Source organism: Plectrocnemia conspersa, unplaced genomic scaffold, assembly GCF_051122295.1.
Source record: "Plectrocnemia conspersa isolate PC_06_02 unplaced genomic scaffold, ASM5112229v1 ptg000010l, whole genome shotgun sequence".
NCBI classification, from domain to species: Eukaryota; Metazoa; Arthropoda; class Insecta; order Trichoptera; family Polycentropodidae; genus Plectrocnemia; species Plectrocnemia conspersa.
The window spans coordinates 11,636,780-11,658,726 of NW_028277174.1; the positions used below are offsets into that span (position 1 = coordinate 11,636,780).

Below are 21,947 nucleotides of genomic sequence, written 5' to 3' on the forward strand. Positions count from 1 at the left end.
TATTATTCGTTAAAAATTATGCATGACAATATAAAATGTTATCAAATCAATGAAATTGTCTACAATACGCACTTGCGGTAAAATTGTGCGTTCACACGTTACAAAAATGAACCCAAACGGTGTCAGTCAGAAAACATAGTTAATAACGACCCAACCGCAAGGTGTGTGCGATCTACGTTTCGACACGGAAGTCGCGCTCGTCTTCACGCAAATAATTGCACGAGCTTCAGACAAAATCACGATGTTGGAGGTCGTGCGCGTGCGCAAGGTCGCTTCGTTGGATTTGAACTCACCTAGGCTGGTTCCTATGGGCGGATTGTAGAGGCTGGGCGGGTCGTAGGGCGGCAGGTCGTGGGCTGGGGCGGCGGCGGGGGGGAAGAGCCCTGCGGGGGGCGGCTGCTCGTAGTACGCCGGCGCCCCTAGCTCCGACAGCAGCTTGTACTCGTCCTTCAGGCTCCATTTGTTTGATGACCATAACTGAAAGCGGACAACATTCGTTATACAAAACCAAAAAAAGTTCAGACATTTCATAAAAAGTTTTTAACTTAGTAGATATATTCCTAAAACAAATACTATTGACTCACAAATTCGGAAATGTCGTGATATATCTGATTTATTGTACCTAAAAATAACTTAAAGTTATAGAAAAATTAGTTAAAAATTATATTACTGAATGAAATTTTCTCGAGAATTCTTTCACAAGAAAATGCAAATCTTTTTATGTCATATTTCGAGAAATATTGTAATTTATATTTAAAGTTATCTATGTACATAACAGAAAGCTTAAAATAATTAAAATTTGGCGATCATAAATATCGTTCTCTAAATAAAAAGTGGTTTTGCCAACTTTTCTATTAACTAAATTATTCCGCTTCGTTTGACAGTCAATAACCATAGCAGCAACATAAAGATGACCACTCTATAAAAGAGAAGCAATGATTTTTTATTGACATTTTTATCAGTAAAATGGTCAATCTCGTCGATTTTATTATTGTTTATTTATTTATTTACAATTTGTTTATATATGCAGAATAATTATTATTTTTAATACAATATTGCCATGCAAAGAAAACATCCCATTGGATGCCTCTCCTATTTATTTTAATTATTGATTTGTTCATCTGGGATCTTCTCAGTTGTTTCCTTTTAGTAAAAATATGTTTTAGCATGTAGAGTACGCTCGGGATAAGAATGCCGGTTTGTTATTGTGTGCGTGTACATGTATATGAGAGAGAAAAGCGATGTAGCGTGTACTTCGTTGTCTCGCTTTCTCTTTTAAGGACATTCGCTGATTCGTCAACGCTGGTATTCGTCATTAAAGTGCAGTGTGGCACAGAAGTTCAATCTTCTCTAGTGATTTATTTTAAATAATTTTGTGTTGATATTGGTTTAACCCATATATGCCCACTGTCCCATGGGTAGGTCACTAAACTCGTGCCACTGTTTTTTATTTATAAATGAAATTTTAAGAGAACAAAATTTCTTGGGCATATCTGGGCTAATTGATATCAAGGCTTCAAATATACACTGTAAATTATTCGTTCTCTTACCCGTGGATTAAAATATTTTAATTATTTTTCCATTAATCCGTACGTTGTTGGTTTTTACACTATTCTCTGTAAGGCTTAAAAAAGTTATTATCCTTATCGATGCGCCAATGATAATTTTTTAATTTATTCAATGGATTCTAATGATTTAATAGAGTCGTCGAGCCATTAAACAATCTGCGAATAATTTCTTTCCCCATTTTATATCTTTTTTCTTTTGAAGAATAGCTAAAGACTTTATTATTTTTTTGACTAGTGAAAGATTTTGAATTTTGCAAATATTTAATTAATGACATCAATGTCTGGTTTCTTCGATTAAATAATATATTTTTAATTGTCCGTTGAAATTTGCAACTTAGCTCAGATGTATGTATGTTAAATAAACATATATTTTCTTTTAAAATAAAAAAATTAAATATTCTGAGCGAAATTGTTTTGAGCCACACAGTTCACGCACACAATAACAAACCGGAATCCTTATCCCGAGCGTACTCTAAGTTCTGTTTAAATATACCCTCGGATATTTGAGTTATTCCTTGTGTTGTAACATTTGACTATTCAGCGACCAACTATAGTTTTTCGTCTTTGCATTTCATTTGCAAAATTCAGAGTTGAAGAGATCTTTCTTAAATTGAGATAATAATTTTAAAAGCAATATATATATTACACGCTTTGTATTAAATCTCTTATTATACAAAGCTAATAGATAAATAATGCAGTGATATCTAAAAAAAACCTCGTCACTCGGACATAAGACAAATCCATTAACAGAGCTTTGATTGAGACAAGTTTTAATAATGGCAACCATATCTTCAATAAAATAATCCGAGTACCTATTGCATCTTTAACCATGTTTATTGATTAGCAAAACTAATGCATTCGAATATCCCGAAAATTATTATTTATATTTTATACAAATTTAAATCATTACTATATTTTTTATATTTATCAATCAATCAATCGGAGTAATGCTAAGTATATCGAGCGTGCTTTAGGCGTAAACCCAAACTTTACATCTCTTTCTCAATTATGAATAATGATGAAATAGATAGCTCTCGAACTGACTGTGTTAATGCAAATATAGTATAGTCTAGTTCAGATTCATTATCTGAGGTCAGTTTTCACTTTTTTATAAATATATTCTTGCTATGATTTAATTCAGATTCGGGCTCCTCAAGGAGAACGGGCTCTGAGAATTTGTCCCCTCTTACCTCCCTCTTAGTCGGCATATATGTGTAATTTGTGGTAATTTTAATATGTTAACAACTATTACATTACCAGCTTTTTCAGCGTCTATTTGGTTGCAAAATCACACTTCTTCACCCTTAAAACCGATTCTGAATATATACATACAGTGTGTCTTGATCGAGCAGGTTTCAGATATAGCCAGCGATCGACTTGTTAGCCAGGCGTGCTTTATAAGATGATCATGTTTTACGCTTTCTCAAAATCTATGAAGCAAATTTAAACATGTTTACGAGCTAAAGTAGCGTGCGCCTAGGCCTTTCCTAAATCCAAATTGTTCCTTGCTAATAAATTCTTTGCAGCGTGTGTGAGTTCTTCTTGTATAAATGAAACAGATTTTTTTTAGCAAGTGACTCATTAAGTTGATAAGTCTGAACTCGCAGTACACGATGGAATCGTTATTTTTTGGTGTGCCATAATTTGATTCACCAATGTACGGTAGTTAATTTGCGTGAAAATCCGGGTTTCCCGGTATTTATCTGTGAAAGAAAAGCCGTTATTACGCAAACGAGTCGTGATTTCCAACAATTGGCTGTTTTTGTTTACTCTGCGACAACAACTGCATCGTCCGTTAAAATGGGGAATTAGTTAGTCGAGTGACGTACGGCGGCCAGACAGGCAGTTAGGGCGGGTTAACCCGCGATTAGCCGGGCCCGCAGCGTCACGAGCTTAATGGCAAACCATTTGTCTGGCGCTGGGCTGCGCTTAAATCTCTTTAGCACACAGCGATTCGTGCCGAGGCGAAATTGTTTCCGAAACACTCTGTCGTGGGCGACCGTCGACACCGCACCTGTGCGTGGCGATATCAAATAACAAAAATGCAAAGCATAGACCGAATTTTCTCGATTGCGGCTAACGGCACAACGCAACGTAGAGGTCGCGTCTTTTGATGACGTTGTTTTGGTTTGGTGGAAAAAAATAGTAAACAAATAGAGAAACTTTGGCTTGAAACATTATTAAAGCGTCACGTTCCGTATTCCTTCTTCGTCGTTGCTTCATTGATGAGGATCGTGACCTACAATCACCGCTTGGCAGGAGCAAGATTTAAGGGGGCGCCAAAACGAAATTGGTAGTAATCCATATTCAAACAATTTATTTGATTTTGCCAGGGATTACATGACATTATTTGTAAACTGTGATAACCAGTTAAAGCATAAACGTGTTTTTTCTCGTTCTACTATTCACTAGGAATAATTAAAAAAAGTTTTATCACTGACATTAAAACGCAATTTAGAAACACGCTGGAGCGCAAGAATAGAAGCTGTCCCAGCTAGGGAATTTCGAGGTCCCGGAAGATTTTTGATACCTATGAATCCCTATGAATGATTTGAAAATATAATCCCGAAACTTTCGGGACTGATTTTTTTATCAACAAAATTCGAATTGGCTTGTATAAAAATTAACGTGCTCACAGTTAGTGTTTCTTCTAGAGAAAAAAATCAAATTGAGAATACTAATTTCTCGAGAAATTTTATTAAGCATTTTTTATTATATAAAATTAAATTTGTATGAATATTTTTTTAACGCTACATAAGTGAAGTCAGGTTCATGCCTAATATGCATACTTATTGGAAAGTTTTAATAGAGATCCTGGAAGGACAAAAACTTGCTTAAAAATTTTTAACACTCAAACTCGTCTTATTTTTGCTTAAGAAATAAAAGAATGCCAGATCTTTAAAAATATGCATACTTTCTCAGTATTTGAATGTCCAGCAATTTTTTGTGATTCTATAATATTTTAACCGGCCGGCGGTTTTATCATTACTTTGGTGATCTAAGAATTCGCTCTGATAATATTAAATTACGTATGGGAATCGGTTGAATGCAAAATTATTTAGGTCTATTTTTCTTTTTCGATAATCCAAAAAGGTTTTTTTATATTGTTTTTGCAAAGTAGCAACAGCTGTTATTGACAATTATCTCACGATTATTATTGACAGCTGAGGGCCCTTAATTTTTTTTAAATATCAATTCTGAGCTAAGCTAGAAATTATATAATCGAAGAAACCAGACATTGATTTCATTAATTAAATATTTGCAAAATCCAGAATCTTTCACCAGTCAAAAAAGTATGACTTCTTTAGTTGTTTTTCAAAAGCAGAAATATGTAAAATGGAGAAAGAAATTATTTAGTGGCTCGACGACTTTTAAGAACCATCATGACTCCATTAAATCATTAGAATCCATTGAATAAATTGAAAATTTATCATTGGCGCAACAATTAGAGAAAGAAATTTCTTTCAGCCTTACAAAGAGTAGTGTAAGAAAATCAACATATTACGGATTAATGGAAAAATAATTTAAAATATTTTAATTGACTGGCAAGAGAATAAATAATTTTCATTACTTATTTATAGCATTGTTGTCGAATAAACTAAGAGCAACACAAAACGAGAGGAATCTTTGCATGGCCGAATTTTTTTTAACAAAAGAAAAAAAGGTTATTAGATTCTACTTTAGATGGCATGTGTTTTTAAAGGGATATATTTTAAGAATAATATGTAATAATGTATCTGCAATACTTTAGTGTATTACATACATTTTTTCTAAGACCCACTAAAAATTATGCTATTTTACAAAAATACGTTAGAAACGAGCACAGAAAAGATCTTTTACTTATATTAGACTGTAAAACCAGATGATATAGTCTTTATAATATGCTGGAGCGTTTTATTTTTTTAAAAACAAGTATACAAAAAAACACTCTACAGATTTACATAAACAATTTATTTGTAACGTTTAATGAAAATGAAAATTGCAAAAATTATATAAGTTTTGAAACTTCTAAAATTAGCTGTCGAAACACTTTGCCGACAATTGTAATTCTTAAATTTGCCTTAATCTGAGTTTAAATCTGCATTAAGCTCAAATATGTTAATTGCATAAAAAATATATAGAAAAACTATAAATGTATAAATGTTACAGCGAATGTGTATTTTCAGTAAAGTTATATTTTTACTAGTGAAATCCAAATTAACGTCAAAAAAACGAGAATTGGCGTGAATGAATCGGGTAATTTTATATTTGTAGCAAAAAAACTTGTACTAATTAAGTTTTATCTCTAAAAGTAAAAATATGAATATGCTTAGTTTCTCACTTTAGGTTCTAATGCTCAAAGAAATTATAAAGGTCTTGTCAAAAGATTTTCAAGGATTGATAAATATAATAAGAACCATAAAAATAAAAATAATTTAACATAAAACGAATAATTTTGATTGAGTACAAGAAATAGCATATCCTTTAGATATTTTTTTAAGTCCTGATAATTTAACATTTTTCTTCATAGAACAAAATTTGATTAATTACTTGTTGCAGCATATACAGAATTTAAGCAAAACTCTATTAAAATATTTTCGATCCTAAAAATTTAGTTTAGGTAAATACACTATCGAAGAATTTTGGTAATAAACTAAACCTATCATTCTTCTACTGGCTTGAATTACTATCAAAATAAAGATAACATCAAAAATAGCATGATTAAAATTGCCCTTATTAATATTGGGTTTCAATACATAAATGATTATCATGAGATTTCTAATCGAGCTGTTAATAAATAACTGTCATTTATTTTAGCGAATATCAAAACAAGTTTGATGTGAATGTACAATTCATCAATTTTTTTAACAATTACTATAGACATGAATACGTTTTGCAATGAAAAAGTGGTTCGGCCAAGTCATTAAATATTTTTTTACGCATCGTCATTCATAAGCATTGCTTTTATGATATTTTTTATTTATTTTTTGACTCAATATTTATCTGTATTATTAGAATAAAATAATAATTTATTTAATTATGTAAAATAAAAGTTCATTAAAGAATATCACTAAAAGTTGAAGAACATAAAAAATCAAGGATTCCTTTAGACATATTTATGTTTTGTGTGACTTGTTTTTATTACAACAATTCGTTCTCCACTTAACCGAAATTCACATTAACCAGAATACGTTATAATTAAGTTTTTTATATACAGAGCTATTGTCAATACCTATATCATGTACATTTTTTATTTATTTTTCTCTCTACTATTATAATTCATTAAGTTGTTGTTATCTACATATAGTAGATTAAAAATTCTTTACCTTCTAATTAGTAAAGCGCCTTTCTAATTCTATGTACATTTTTAGTACACAAAATCTTTCGGTAATGCTATTAAGTTACATATGTATTTATTTATTTTTTGTTGAATACATATCAAATATTCTTTATGAGTTGATTAAAAAAATATTAAAACCTAATATACTCAATTTTTATTACTTATCTGTGAGATTAGGAAAATCTAGGTAAGCCTGCTCTGTGATTACCGATCATAATTATAATTATATAATAATCATTAATTCAGATTTTACAGATACGATAGAGAAGTATTCAAACACAGGTCTTTCAGGTTAATAGTCGCTCGTCTATGTGCTGGACAAATAAAACAGTCGCAGTTTTTTTGTATAAAATTCAAGTGATTTTTTGGAATCAAAGCGATCTATATATTAAAAATAATATAGGAAATTTTCTAAGAAGAAGTCTTAAAAAATGTATATTATAATGAATTAAAATAATAAAATATAGTTCTAAAAACAAATTATAAATTTACGTAATATTTGAATACGAATTTTGTTCCTAAAACTTTTTGAGAGTTCCTGAATTAATTCGCTAATTAAGTTAATATGGGCGTATGTATGTTTATGTGTATAATAATTCAGGGTGGCAAACGCAGCATGGTAGTTAATGCAACCAACACTTTACAACCAATGTAATTATCGTAAGTTGCTAACCATAATTCCCACTAGGTAGTAGAAGTAGCTTACGTGAGTCAACAGAGCTGTACATTGATATTATTATATGTTAAAAAATGGCATACTTACATTAGAATAAAGCTGATCGCCATTATAGTGATTTCTCTGTCTCTTGATATCTTCGTCGGATTGGCTACTATACTCTCGATTTTCATCTGGAAGAAAAAAACGAGTGTTTAATTGCGTCATCGGGTTATTGCAAATCACAGATTTCTATCGAAAGCGCGTAGATAAAGATTGTCCATAAACCAAAAAGTCATTTATAAGTTAAAAAGTTAATTCGAACATTAAAACAGACCCATTAGGGGCTAGGGGGAGAGAAGGATAAGAAGAAGTCCAAGTTTCGCGCTCCTCCTTAACCGGGAAACAAAGGAAATTAAACTTGCAGGAAAAGTTAACAAGTAGACTCGTAAGTAAGTTACTTCCGCTGCGGGACAAGTTGGCCGGGCCAATAAATTGCCGGGACCCCCCCGCAGCGTCGGTTGGAGTACCCTGGAATTAGTGTAAAATATTGCGTAAAATAATACCACGGGGAAATTGTTTGCCAACTTGCCGCGGGGTAAAGTTCAAACGAACTAACGTTTCCCAGCTGGATGCTAAGAAATTTACCCTCATCCCCTGACCGAATGAGGGTGTATAATCACGCACGTATGTGTGCACAAAACATATGTGCCATAGTTTTGTACATAGTTATTAATTGATATATAAATAATAGGAAATATAATGAGTCGTACAAGAAGCAATTAGTGGATTGATATGATATTCTCTCCCAGTTCAACTAAACTAAATAAATAGCAAGGTATACAAAATTAGTAGTGTAGGAATAACATAGTATGTGCTGTTGTTGTTAGTCATAGTGTCGTTGCTGAAATTCGTTCGGTGTTTACCTGAAAAATTGCTAGTAGAAATTTGTGATTCACTGAAGACTTTCAGCTCTGAAAACACAACAATCGAGTGTTACGAATGTTGGAAAATGCATTTTTTATTTATTATTTGTGGCTACTGTAAATACCGTGATCGTCGTGCCGCTTCCTGCGATGATGGGGCGGTAAGGTTGAGGTCTCTAGGGGCGCGGGGGGTTGAGTTCCAGCTCCAGGCTGGAGACCCAGGATCCCACTGATGCTGTAACTGTTCGAGCTCGTTACCTGTTGTTCGCCGGTCGCTCCTGACACACCAGAGTGCGTGATAACCTGGTGAAAAAAATAATTTATAAAACTTATTTATAATTTTGGAGATGCTATACTTATGTTGGACAATGTTTCATAGCAATAAGTGCAAATACTAAATTAAAAAAAAATATATTTTTACATTAAATAAGTTAAACTTAGCATGAATTCATAGCGATTAAGTCGACCTAAAAATCTTCAATGGAAAAATCAAATGCCATCTTAATTATAAAATATAGTACTTCAAAATATACTTTTTAAATATCCATATGCTAAATTATTCATTAAACTTATATATTATTTTCCAGTTAAGGAATATATAACTTATGCTTTTGAATCATTTTTGCATATTTATAAAATATAAGACAATTTTTTATCTATAAATATAGCTCCTATATTTTAAAGCTTATTAAATAGTTATATGGGGTACCCATAAGTATTGAAGCATTTTCAGAAAGCATGGTTTTAGGTTAGTTGCATTCAGTCATTTGACTAAGAAAGACGTATCCGAATATTTGGTGTGTTGTGAAAGGTCTTTATCTTCATTTTGCGGAGAAAAAAATATTTTTACGTGTCCCTTTTAATAATGATAGAGACGTGTCCATCTGAAGAATATTTGCGAAGTTGCATGCTTTTTCAGTTTTATGCAAAAAAAAACGCATTGGAGGCAACAAGAAACATTTGCAAGGTTTAGTAAGGCGCATTAACTATTCAGGAATGGAAAAAAATGGTTTAATAAATTTAAATCTGGAAATTTTGATTTAAAAAATGAGCTGAAAAGTGAACAACCCCTTGAAGGGGATGAAGCAGCCCTAAGAGAAGACATAGAGAAAAATCCTAGTCTCACCATCAAGGAATTATCGAGTCAAGCTTGTACTTCATTGTCGACAACTCAAAGGTGCTTGAAAATATGGAGAAGATTTGAAAAAAAGTAATCTGAGTCCTACATGCGTTGACCGACCGTAACAGGCACTCGAGGCGCGATATCTGCGAACTATTGCTTAAAAAAAAATAGTCGAGCTCGTTTTTGCATAATTTTATCACGGGAGAAAAGAAATGGGTACTCTATTCAAACGCTACAAAAAGAAACAATGGTTAAATCAAGGAGAAAAAGCAGCCCCGATCCCAAAACTTGGATTACACACAAAAAAAGTGGTATTTTGTGTATGGTGGGATGCAAAAGTAATAATTTATTATGAATTATTAAAACAAGACGATATTTTAACATTACAAGAGTACTGTGACCAATTAAAACGCTTAAGCGCTAAGTTGCGTAAAAAAATACCAGCTTTAGTGAATATAAACAAAAAGCTAATCCTCCTGCATGATAACGCTCAGCTGGTTTGACCAAAAAAAAAATGGACGAATTGAATTTGAGGGCTTTATTGCTTCCGGCCTATTCTCCAGATATGGCACCAACTAACTACCATCTTTTTCGCTCATTGGAACATTTCTTAAAAGAAAAAAAATTCAAAACACAAGATGAGATAAAATCGACCCTTTCGTCCTTTTTCGACTCTAAACCTACAGAATTGTATAAGAAAGGAATTTTTGATTTACAAAATAAACGGAGCAAAGTCATCGCAAATCATGGAAATAATTTTGTATAAATATATTAAATAAATAATTAAAAAAATAAATTTGAGTTTCATTAAAAAAATACGACATTACTTATGGGTACCCCTAATATAATATTATTAATTTAATCCAATTGATTATATGTTAAGTTTTTTTATTGTAAATATTCTGTTATAGTATGCTTCAAAATTATGAATATTCTATTTTAAAGTTTAGATTTGATTCTATTCTATCTTAACTTAAAAATATCATATTTAAATTTAACTATTATTATATATTATTTGGTAGCATTCCTTTAAATATGATAGATACAAAGGATCTAAGGCGTGAATGAGCACAGTTCATAATTTATAGAGCAATAATTTATAAAAAATACTTACAGAAACTACTGATCCGTGAGGGGGGTTATGATTTTCTTGGTGTTCTTGCTGCGACTGCTGATGCACGTGTTTCGCCTTTTCAGCAGCCTTATTTCTTACGATCCTGAAAATTAAAATAATAGTCATATAAAATATAAAAAGCAACGTTTTTTATTATATTATATTATATAAAACATCGCTGATTAACCCCTTTCCGGGTCAAATCTCGCGACTCATTTTCCAATGTATGTATATTTCGGCTTCCTCTCTCCCGCTTATGATTTATGACGTTATTATGTTGCAGTGGCTGCAACATGTTTACCCTCTCTGAAGACACGCTCCTCCAGAAAAAAAAGGAATTACCCATTATTTATTATGGAACCTCGTGTCCCCCAACCGTCGAATGTCTGCTGAATTTTCACCCGACCATAAACGCCTTTAATCGAATTTGCTAATTTAAAAAATAATAATATAACACCCTTCTAATTTAAAGCGTGAAATTATATTCTAATTCTATAATAATTTAGCTTGACAAAATAAGCTTAGAATATGATATTATAGGTGACAATATGATCCAACACATTTGAGAATTGTGCATGTAAAAATAAAGGATAAAAATAAACTATCCATTTATCGCACAATTATTTTTAATATTTATAAAAAAGTAATGTAATATTATTGTGCATGCATGACTCACTACTTAAAAAGGGTAGTTTCGTACATGACAAATTTGGTTGCACTTTTTAGCTATGTGTATCAGGGGTGAGTTTATAAGCCGGAACACCCTGTGGTTATTTGTGATGAATCGCATTAATTCCAGAGCATCCTGTGGCTTGTATGGGTCGCGTGTCTTCCGGAAAAAGGGGTCCTTGGAAAAAATGAATTATTTCATATTCGCATCCTTTTGAGTACATGCAAACTTACTTTACATATAAACCACAGCTCTAATTTATGATATGCGTATAGTATTTTTTTATGACATGTTATCCTGTATTATCGAATGATAGAAAATGTATTATACGATAAAGCGACATGTGTCAAAAAGCAGTGGCATATTAATTTTTAGATTAACTGCCACTGTTGCTACACTGTTTTTATATTTCGTATAAGCTTATTTATTAATCAACTTGATATGTAGTATTAGCGATAAATTGAACACTCTAGAATCTAGATACGCGGTAGTCGAGTGCTTTAGGAATTTATTAATATGCAATTATGAGATTATCGGTTCGTTCCAGATGGCGACAAACGTACAACAACACAATAAGTTATTGATTAGATAATACTGGAAAGCTCATTATGGATTTTTGCGGTGAAAACGTTCAAAATGAAGAGTATGACGATTCAATGAAGTGCACATCGCACGTGAGGGGTTGTATGACATTAACCCTAATATAAACACAAGTACGCTCTCTCATTGTATCTGGTCATTCAGACATGACGGGTTTAACCCTGGGGGATGAGAGATTCCTATATAGAAAAAAAGCGGCGCTGGGGTAGCGCTGACAAAACATTTTCGATAGTTATTTTCAAGTATAAATCACCGGCTGACGTCAGGGTAATTTATACGATCGGTCTGATTCAATGTGAACGGATGAAAAAATCATAAACGAATTTTTAGGACAGGAAAATATACTATTGGTTTTAATAATTGATAGTTTGACGATTTAGTTAATTATATATTTCATAATATTAATAAACATGCATATGAGTGAATAAAATACATGTATGCAGTCGCTTTCAGTAATAATATATAAACATTTTGCATCAAAAAGCAGGAATAAAGGGTCAAAGCGACATATGGAGGGACATGTCGCAAAAAGGGAATAATCGATTGGTCCTTATGGAATGGTTGATTGTTACCCTCGAGGGGATACGATGATAAAATAATCGAAAGTTCACACTGTTAATGCTACGTGTTCACATGTGTTGTTATATAATAGGACAGATTATATTATCTATAAAAATATAACAATGAAATAATTACACTTATGTTACGATTTTATAAAAAATAAACGGCAAATATTTTGCAATATAAATTATATATGGCAACAAAGTTTTTAAACGTTGTGAGTTCTGTGATAGATTCACTTTTACTTTTTTTTACAGATTCATTCCTTCAAAATGATCAAAGGAGCGATGGAAGAAAATTTGGCATGATTGCCTAAACACGAAAACAACTTAAGATGTCACATTTTACAATCATTCAATTGGCAATATTTTCAAACTGTCAATCGCCCATTGACGACATAATTCCCCAGCGTCTATTCTCTGGGATAATATTTGCGATCATTTCTATCTGTCTCATAGTTGAATAGTCGTTTATTGGGCAGAGCGGTGGGTAATGTCACAGGCGGCAGGAAACGGCGTCGTAGCACGTGTCCGACACGCGTCACGGGCGTCGCTCCACAACACAACACGCGCACACTTAGTGGGCCAATTTTTAGTTTTGCTCTTAAAAAACTAAATTTGCATCGGAATCCAATGATCGATTTAAGAAAATAGTGTTATTCTTACACACAGTGTTGAAAAATGGCATAAAAGATAGAAAATAGAAAAGGGACAGTGCGCGTCTTCCGGTCCATTGTGCGTCACTTTATTTATAAACAGAGATTGCCCTCGTGTTCGGTTTAATGTCCAAATAATGCACTCCTCCCCACGAATGAATGGATTTAAAATGGAAGCAATTCCAGTTATATGGGAATTGAATAGACTGGAAGAACTTAATGGAAGCGTGTATGTAATTGAAAGTGTATTTCATTGACATTCTATGAGTTGATTGTATATTTTTTTAACGATATGTAATCATAGGAAATATAATATATTATCCGGCATAATTTAAGGATGTGAGATTTGGGAATATAACAAAGCAATCCATGCACAAAATTTGTAATGACTCTTCATTAGAAAGAGTAGTGAATAAATAAGAAAAAAAATAAAGTAACCCAATCCTCTTAAAAAACTGTCAAGTCAGTGAATGCTATAGACATATCAGAATAAATGAATATGGTAACTGATTTTGTAGATCAAGTTTTGATTAAACCATATGTTAAACTTAATTTTTATCGTTTTCACTTTATTATCGTGTTATATATTTGTCTTTTGCGTGCATAAATTTAATAATCTCATAGCTGGTTAATTATCTCAACGCGTTTATCTACTACAATTATAATATTTTATTACAACGGACAGCTTTCTCCGTTTTATTATTAATTCTCGTTTACGACGGCAATTCCGAAATTATCTTTTGCACAATACTGGTGTACTTTGCCATTATACGAAAAGCGATAACAATTATATTTTTATTTATTTATTTGCGCATATAAAAGTTTTGCACACAATAATTAAACGTAAAGTAATTGCAATAATTAATCAGTAGGCTTAATAATAACCGGTTTCGTTAAGAATATTAATAATTATGTCGCTGTCTTACTCATAATTCTGTTTAATTTGTTTCCATATAACTTTTACACCAAATATAAAAACTATACTTAATTTATTTGTACACTTTCACCTTTTACTTTGATATGATATAATTTTATAAAGTTAATGATTAAAAGTACTGTTTATATGAATAAATATGCACAATAAAAAAATATATCTTAAAAATACCCTTTCTGAATATTCTAAAATTTTGTTTATCTTGTATTCAAGATTTTTTAAAATAAGTCCTTTTAAAAGTATGATAGCTCCAAATCCCAAGCCTTAAAATTTATTCGACATACATATTATATATATTTCTTTAAAAAAATTGCTAACTACGGCCACTTAAACATTTGTGAAGTAGATATTCGAAAATGGTTTAAGAAATTTCGAACGGGAAATTACGATATAAAGTATAGTCCTGTATGTGGAAGGTCAACAAGATAGACGATGATGTCTTGGCTGCAGAATTGAAAGCAAATCCTACTCAAACTATCCATCAGCTGGTTGCAAAACTAAACTAGTTCGATTCAACAGCGCATAGACTCATAAAAAGATTGGGAAGACTTGGAGACAAGTTGTATAGGTTCCACATGAATTGAACGAAGAAAATAAACGTATCCACATATCCCAAAAGCTTCTGGATCTTGAAGCTAGTTTTCACGATCATTTGAAATGGGTATTGTACGATAAAATCGTCGTAGAAGACAGTCGTTATCTTAAAGTCAAGTAGAAAAATCTACCTCGAAGTCCGGGCGTTTGTGTATTGCAAAGGGATTGTACATTACGAAACTCTTTAACCTCGTCGAACATTAACAACAAGATTATCGTTGTGCACGAGTAAGTAAAAAAATAATGCCTGAACTTGTCAAAAAAAGTCGACACGAATGCACGTCTACACATGTACCTAAATTTACGTTCGATGACATTAAGGAACTTATCTGGAAGGTTTTATGTCATCCACCTTATTCTACAGACCTTGTTCCATCCGATAACTATTTATTTTGGCTGATGAAATACTTTCTAGATGAAAAAAAAATAAAATGCATACGACGTGAAAAGGCGCTTATCGGAATATTTTGCATCAAAATTAAAAAATGATTGAGAGATGGAAGAAGATTATATATTTAGAATAAAATTACATTTTGAATCATGACTTTATCTAATCCACCTTATTCTCCACACCTTGCTCTTTCCAAATAATAATTATTTTAATCCATGCAACACTTTCTAGATGAAAAAAAAATGTGAAAAGGTGGCTATCGGAATATTTTGCATCAAAGCCTCCAACATATAATGCTAATGTAATTAAAAAAATGATAAAGAGGTGGGAGAAAGTTATATATGTATTTAAAATACAAATACATTTAAAATCATTAAAATAAAAATAAATATTGAAGAGTGACTTTTTGCTTCATTAAGACATTCACTTAAAGATTTTTAACTTGACTTATATATTTTCAAGATAATTTCATTAAATTATGTTTAAAATAAGCCGTTGTTTAAGCTTTTATTTATTGTTTCAAATACAATAGCGAATAAAAATAAAGTGGAAATTGAGATACATCCAGTATTGCATACCTTCCAGACTAGCTTATGTGACGGTTACTTTTAAACTTCAAGGATTGCTTCATATTGCACCAGTTTACGATAATATCATTTCGAGAGACTCCGTTGAATTTGTAGCGTCCACTTCGCATTCAAAATGCCCTTTGTGACTTTTTAAAAATAGTACCGCCCCAGGGAGGAAAAGTGACCGGGCGGATGCTGCGTTGTCCAGATAAGGGCGACACAATAGCACCAACCCGAATATCTGCATTCGTACTGTGTTGTAGTAGCAATACGACAGGCAACACCGGCCGCCGAGGCTAATTGAAAAGAAACAATTATTCGACGTAAATGGGTTACCCAGTTAACTGGACGATTCATATCGAACGAGAGGAACACGACGGAGAATCTAAATTTAATTTCACCTCTGCAACAGAACAGCTTTCAAAACGAGCAACGCTTCTCAAACTGGCAATTAAGAGACAATTTCAACAAATTATCTTACTCTACTTTTATGTATAAATATACACAAATTCTGTTTTGCTGACCTATAATACTCGTACAACTAAAGAGTAATATGTGCCTTTCAATTTATATATTAAGATTGTAATTGTGTTAGAATAATACATTTACATTATTGTGCAGACGAATCTAAGATGCTAAGAATAAAAGATGATTTTGATATTTTTCGAAAAAAAAAAAAAACATCACTGCACGTTGATCGTCCAGAAAATTCCAGACTTTGCTAAGGCAGCATTAAATAAAAATAACAATTAAAAAAAAAGCCATTTATCGAGTACAAAGCGTGAAATTGTGAGCTCAAAGCGCGAAATTGTGAGCTGTAGCGCGAAGCATTCGTCGACAGGCCTTGACATATAGTATACACTTGCGGGTTATAATGTAATACTTGGGTTATACCCATGATAAATAATGTGTATACGACATATATTTTCCGTTACGCGCTCATAAGATCGCGCTTTGCGTTCAAAAAATGTATTTTTTGTTAGTGTAATTCAACTCATTATTATTTTTATTATTGCTATTTTATTGCTGATATTTAGGCGTTTTACATCGGGTATCATGTTTTGTACATTTTAAAATATTATTATTGGATACTCCAAATAATACAACAGCAATATAAAAATAACAATATCTCATGGCAATTTTGATTTTACTTTAAAATAAATAATTATATTGTAGAGCTGTACATAAATTTAATTTATATATATTATACTGAGTAATCAAACGAAGAATTTTACCGAATTAAAAAAGTAACAATATAAAAAACAGGATATAAGGAAAACTACTGATATAGCTAAAATCAGCGAAATACAACATATTAATTGAATTATTGTTGTAAACTAGTTTCAACTTAGTTTTCTATGACTTTAAAGCAACATATTTTTATATGTTTGCCCTTTAACAACTTCAGGGAGTTCTATTAGATGTAACTTAGTAAGACAATCTGCATTATTTACTAAAAATCAGCTACTATATAATCTTACCGTGACTAATGCACAAGTAATAACATATAATTATTTTTTCTCAATGGCGAAAAATAAAAATATTTTTTAGTCAAGAGCTCAGTTACATACCAAGAGGTTTATTGATATGAAGTAAAATATATAATACTATATAATCTAATATATTTATAAGCGCAATAAATTTTATTTTATAGAGAGCAAAAAAAAAAAACGATGACATTGCAACGTACGCCATGACGAAATGCGACACGTGGACGTCAATGGCGAAACTTCCCCCAGCTCCATTAAAAGTGAATTCTGGTCGCTTATGACCTTCATAAATATAATTTTATATAACTGCACAATTCATGAGAATTTAATATTAAAAAATAAATATTTTATATAATAAGTTTTATTAGTACGCTCACTAGACGGCATTAATTTTCCCATATTTCCCTTTTCCGGTTTAAGGGTGCTACTTTCGGGTTCCGGTGCGCCATCTTGAATGCCACTTCCCTTTCCTTTGTCTTCAAAGGACACGAGGGTGTTTCGCGTCAAACAAATAAACGATCATATTCAATTTTCAGCTTGATAGTGATTTTGGGACGTGTAAAATAAAATATTTCCGTCTTTCAAAAGCGGATATATTCAATTTAAAACGCATTATTTATTTATTTATAAAACATACCTGTTAATACTGGATACGCTAGGTACGTTGTCTTGAGAGCATATCCCTTCGGACAGCAGCCTATCTCGGATTTCCCAGGCGAACATGGTGGGATTTTCTCGTTTGTAGGCCGCTATCGCGTCTACGACTGGTGGCGTGGCCACCTTTGGTTTGCTACCTCCTATTACGCCAGCTTTGAAGCTTCCCGTTTCGTAATACCTGCAAAAATATTTTAAAATCAATTTAGGTTTAAGCATATCATGAATTAATCGTTTACATTGAGACCTTGATCATTGTTGTGGATGTTTAAATAGTTTTAATGATATTAAAAATTCAAAACATTCTAAAAAGCAGGTCCGCTATCCGGTTAGAACATCACACGAATCGACGTCCCCCCATCGAGAGCAATATCACTTATTCTGGCTTACAATAAAACAGAGTGTAGCTTACAACACCGCTAACTGGCTTACAATAATCCAGCACTTAAGTGTAACTCACTTATAACCGGGGTGAATTGTGCCCCAAAGCTTCTGGCAATATGCTGGGGGATTGTGGAGCTTTTGCATTACGACACCCCCGAAAAACGACACTGGAAAATGGACTGCTTCTCAACAAAAGGTGAGACCCGACCGATGTGCTTCAAATTTATTTCAGATTTTGTAATTTTAACCGCAAGCTTCATTCACAGCACATTATTGCTAATTATATTATCTTAAATCTTGATTAATACACAGTTAATATCATACATATAATTACGAGTAAACGTACATATATTTGTATATGATAGTGTTACTGATCTTTAACTACGAAAAATAAATGAAAAATATATTATTTTCCTTATTTGCCAATATTTTAACTACTATATTATAAATTGCAAGACTTTTACAGAATAGATAAAAAATATTTTTAAAAAGTTAACATTTATTTGATGTACTTTATAAATAATAACACTTAATAATGAAAAAAATATAAGATAGCATTGCTTTGAATGTGACTAATAAATACATTTCTTTTATGTTTTTATTTTTCTAAAAATCAGCGTTTTGCTTTCTAACACTCGATAGAATTTTTCAGTAATTTAGGCAAAACCAATAAGTCCAACTTTTATCGGTCATATATTATGAAACACATTTTTTAATATATATTTAAATATTTTGATCTGTGTGCAAATTAATTGGAGTAATAGATATTTTCAATCCTTTATTTTAATTGTAATGGTATATATTTGCATTTTGTACAATTTTAATGAATGCAAATAAAATCTTGGCAAAAATATTAAAGAGATGGTAACATTGCCTATCTTTTAAAAAAATAATATAAAATATATTTTATAAAATTTTTAGGATTGAAAAATGTTTTTTTAACAATCTCTAAACTGCATAGTTTTTTTTATAATCTAGGGTTATAACATTTTTTTGAATTTGAATAGAATGATTCTGATATAATTGCAGCAAAATAATATCGAAGCATCTATTTTGCAAACCATTCATTTTGATAAATATTTTTACACAATTTTTAAAATGCAACTTTTTTAAAATAATTTGATAAAATATATACTTTCCAAGAAATAACAGAAAAGTAAGATCTACTGTTTTAAACACTCTCAATGATAACATCAACCACTAATGAGCTACATGTCTTTATAACTGCAGGAACAATCAGGAGAAAGTTAAAAAACAATTAAAAATGTGAAACATTCAATGCGTTGTTATTTACAATAGAATTAAATAATTTTTAAATTGCAATTAATGTTTTGATTATAATAAAAGCTCATAATATTAGAATTTATTATGTAATTAAATATAATGTGATATATTTTATTAATTCAAAATTAATTTTTCTTCTTACTTTAGCTTTATTATTATATTATAACAGTTTAGAATCTCTAATTTTAATGTAATTAGCTTTGAATTGATGTGTGATAAATCAACGGAAAGCTCTTTTTAATGTAAATATTTTAATACATCGATATTATTTTATCAGACATCTTACAGCTTACTGATTATACTGCCTTAAAAAACAAGCTTGTAATAACATTTTCTTTTTTATAGAATAGATGATTTTTCAGTCAGTTAATCTATTCATCACTATACAACTATGGAATAGATATAATATATGCCAGTATTTTAATATTTTAAAATACGAACACGTGTATATTTATTTATTTTTATGCGTTACAGGCGCCGACACGATTTTATTGCTTTTGACGTGAATTTTTGCCTTCTGAAAAGTGATCATTGTTTATGCGTTCTCCTTTTGACCAAAATTTGGTTTGAATATACTTTAATTAGCGCTCTTATATTAGAAGGCCAAACTAATATCGGCGAGGATAGCTATAATACTTTTAAAACATAGGGTAATATCGAAATGCAGACAAATTATGGAGCAATATGTGAGATGCGAAGTCTGTCTCCCCTGAGAGATGAGTTGGCTTATTATTTGGGACTTGATCTAATGAAAGTTCTAAAATTATAATTAGTCTAAGAACTTTCATTTAGTTAGGTTTGGGTTTGAACAGCAAATGGACGTTTTGAAACTGTCAAATTGAGTTTCATAAACATTTTAGAGAAGCATATCAGTTCGCTAGTAGATATATAAATATCAACTAATGAAAATGTATTTAGAGTTTTATAATGAAAATATAATTTAGTCGTAAATAAATAATGATAAGTATGTAAATATATACAATATATTACATATCTACATAAAGAAAAGTTGAAATCATATAATTTTACTAGCACGTGCCAGATAATTTATATTTTCATTGGTAAAATATATATCTACTGGTGAAAATATATACCGATATGATTTTACTGAAATTACATATTTAAAAAAATATTTTCGGAATAGATTCGAGACTGTTTTTTCTAGATTTTATTTTAAGAATTACCACAAGATACTGAATGTATTATTTATTTATTTTGCTGCATTAAGCTGTCAAATTACCGACAATACAATCTATAAGAATATCAAATTTCTTTGCTTCTTCCTTAGGTGTTCGATATGAAAATTTAGATCGAATACCTAAATCTACTACTACTAATCCTTATATGTCTAATATTTTTTCAAAACGTTCAAAAAACAATAAAGTCAACAAATTTTAGCACAATCGGAGCCGCGTCAAAAAACTACAATCTGTTCATTTGAATAATAATGTTTATAGTGAAATTACTACCTAAGAAGTGGGTGCTTTTGAAGGCAATGTTCCGCTCCTTTTATTTATTGTATAATATGTACAAAAAAGTGCTAAAGAAACTTATAGCTAAAATACATATCTCAAACAAGTTCAGGTTCATTATTTGAGGTCAATTTTAGCTTTTTTTATAAATATATTTTTGTCTCCCCCCTCCCTTCCTGATGCCAGACCTGATGATTTTATATATATATATAAAACTACAATCAATATAAAACATAATTAATAAATCAAAGAGTAAATGAACTTATGAACTTTAAAACCATTTATCAAATATATGTTTCTTATATTAATATTACAAAAATAAACTGAATGCATTTCTGTAGTAAAACATTTTCAAAACCTCCTGCAATTATTTTAAATAAGGACATTATGTATCGATATTATATTTAATTGAACTATTGCTATAACATAAATATGTATTATATACACTGTAAAAGGATCATAAAAGTAATGCTAAAAAAATGACATGAGTTCACTTTTGGCGAGCGAATTATACACAATTGAAAAACCCTAAAATGTATTATGAAACCCCGCCCTCGAATAAAACGAGTGACATTTAGATATAAGTAACGTTAGTATAATTCAATCAGGTTTAATGGCACTGTAATGTGTCCCCCAAGGGAGTCGAAGCACGGTCACCCCTTTTCGGGGCCACTGTACTGCACTGTAGTAATATACTAGACCGGACAAATTCGCATCGGTGCAATATCTAGTAATTATACAAAAAACAACTAATAATAATATATAATATATACACATATAACTGTGAAATTATAATATTTGAAGCAATGTGTGACATCCTCTGAATAGTGAAAGGTCAACACAATCTCGAGGGGATATGATATGAAGGTTGACAGGGGATGGAATTATATTTTATGTTATGCAATATATATATTTGTATTATTATTTTTATTAAAAAAAAACGTGTTTATAGAATATAAAATATTTTAACAGAATATGTAGAA

At 31.1% G+C, this 21,947-nt stretch overlaps 1 protein-coding gene across 4 annotated transcripts in view; it reads right to left on the reverse strand.

Moving 5' to 3' along the window:
* LOC148230625 (uncharacterized) overlaps window positions 1-21,947 on the reverse strand; it is a 116,279-nt gene that overhangs the window by 13,858 nt on the left and 80,474 nt on the right. For 2 of the 4 annotated variants that reach the window (XM_088194320.1, XM_088194318.1), the window contains exons 5-10: window positions 17,808-18,005; window positions 10,707-10,809; window positions 8,595-8,772; window positions 8,470-8,517; window positions 7,652-7,737; window positions 294-477 (exon numbers count right to left, since the gene is read on the reverse strand). In XM_088194320.1, coding sequence (XP_088050446.1) covers window positions 294-477; window positions 7,652-7,737; window positions 8,470-8,517; window positions 8,595-8,772; window positions 10,707-10,809; window positions 17,808-18,005 — 797 coding nt within the window. The remainder of the gene's footprint in view (window positions 1-293; window positions 478-7,651; window positions 7,738-8,469; window positions 8,518-8,594; window positions 8,773-10,706; window positions 10,810-17,807; window positions 18,006-21,947) is intronic. The other 2 variants (XM_088194322.1, XM_088194319.1) reach the window with 1 other exon arrangement.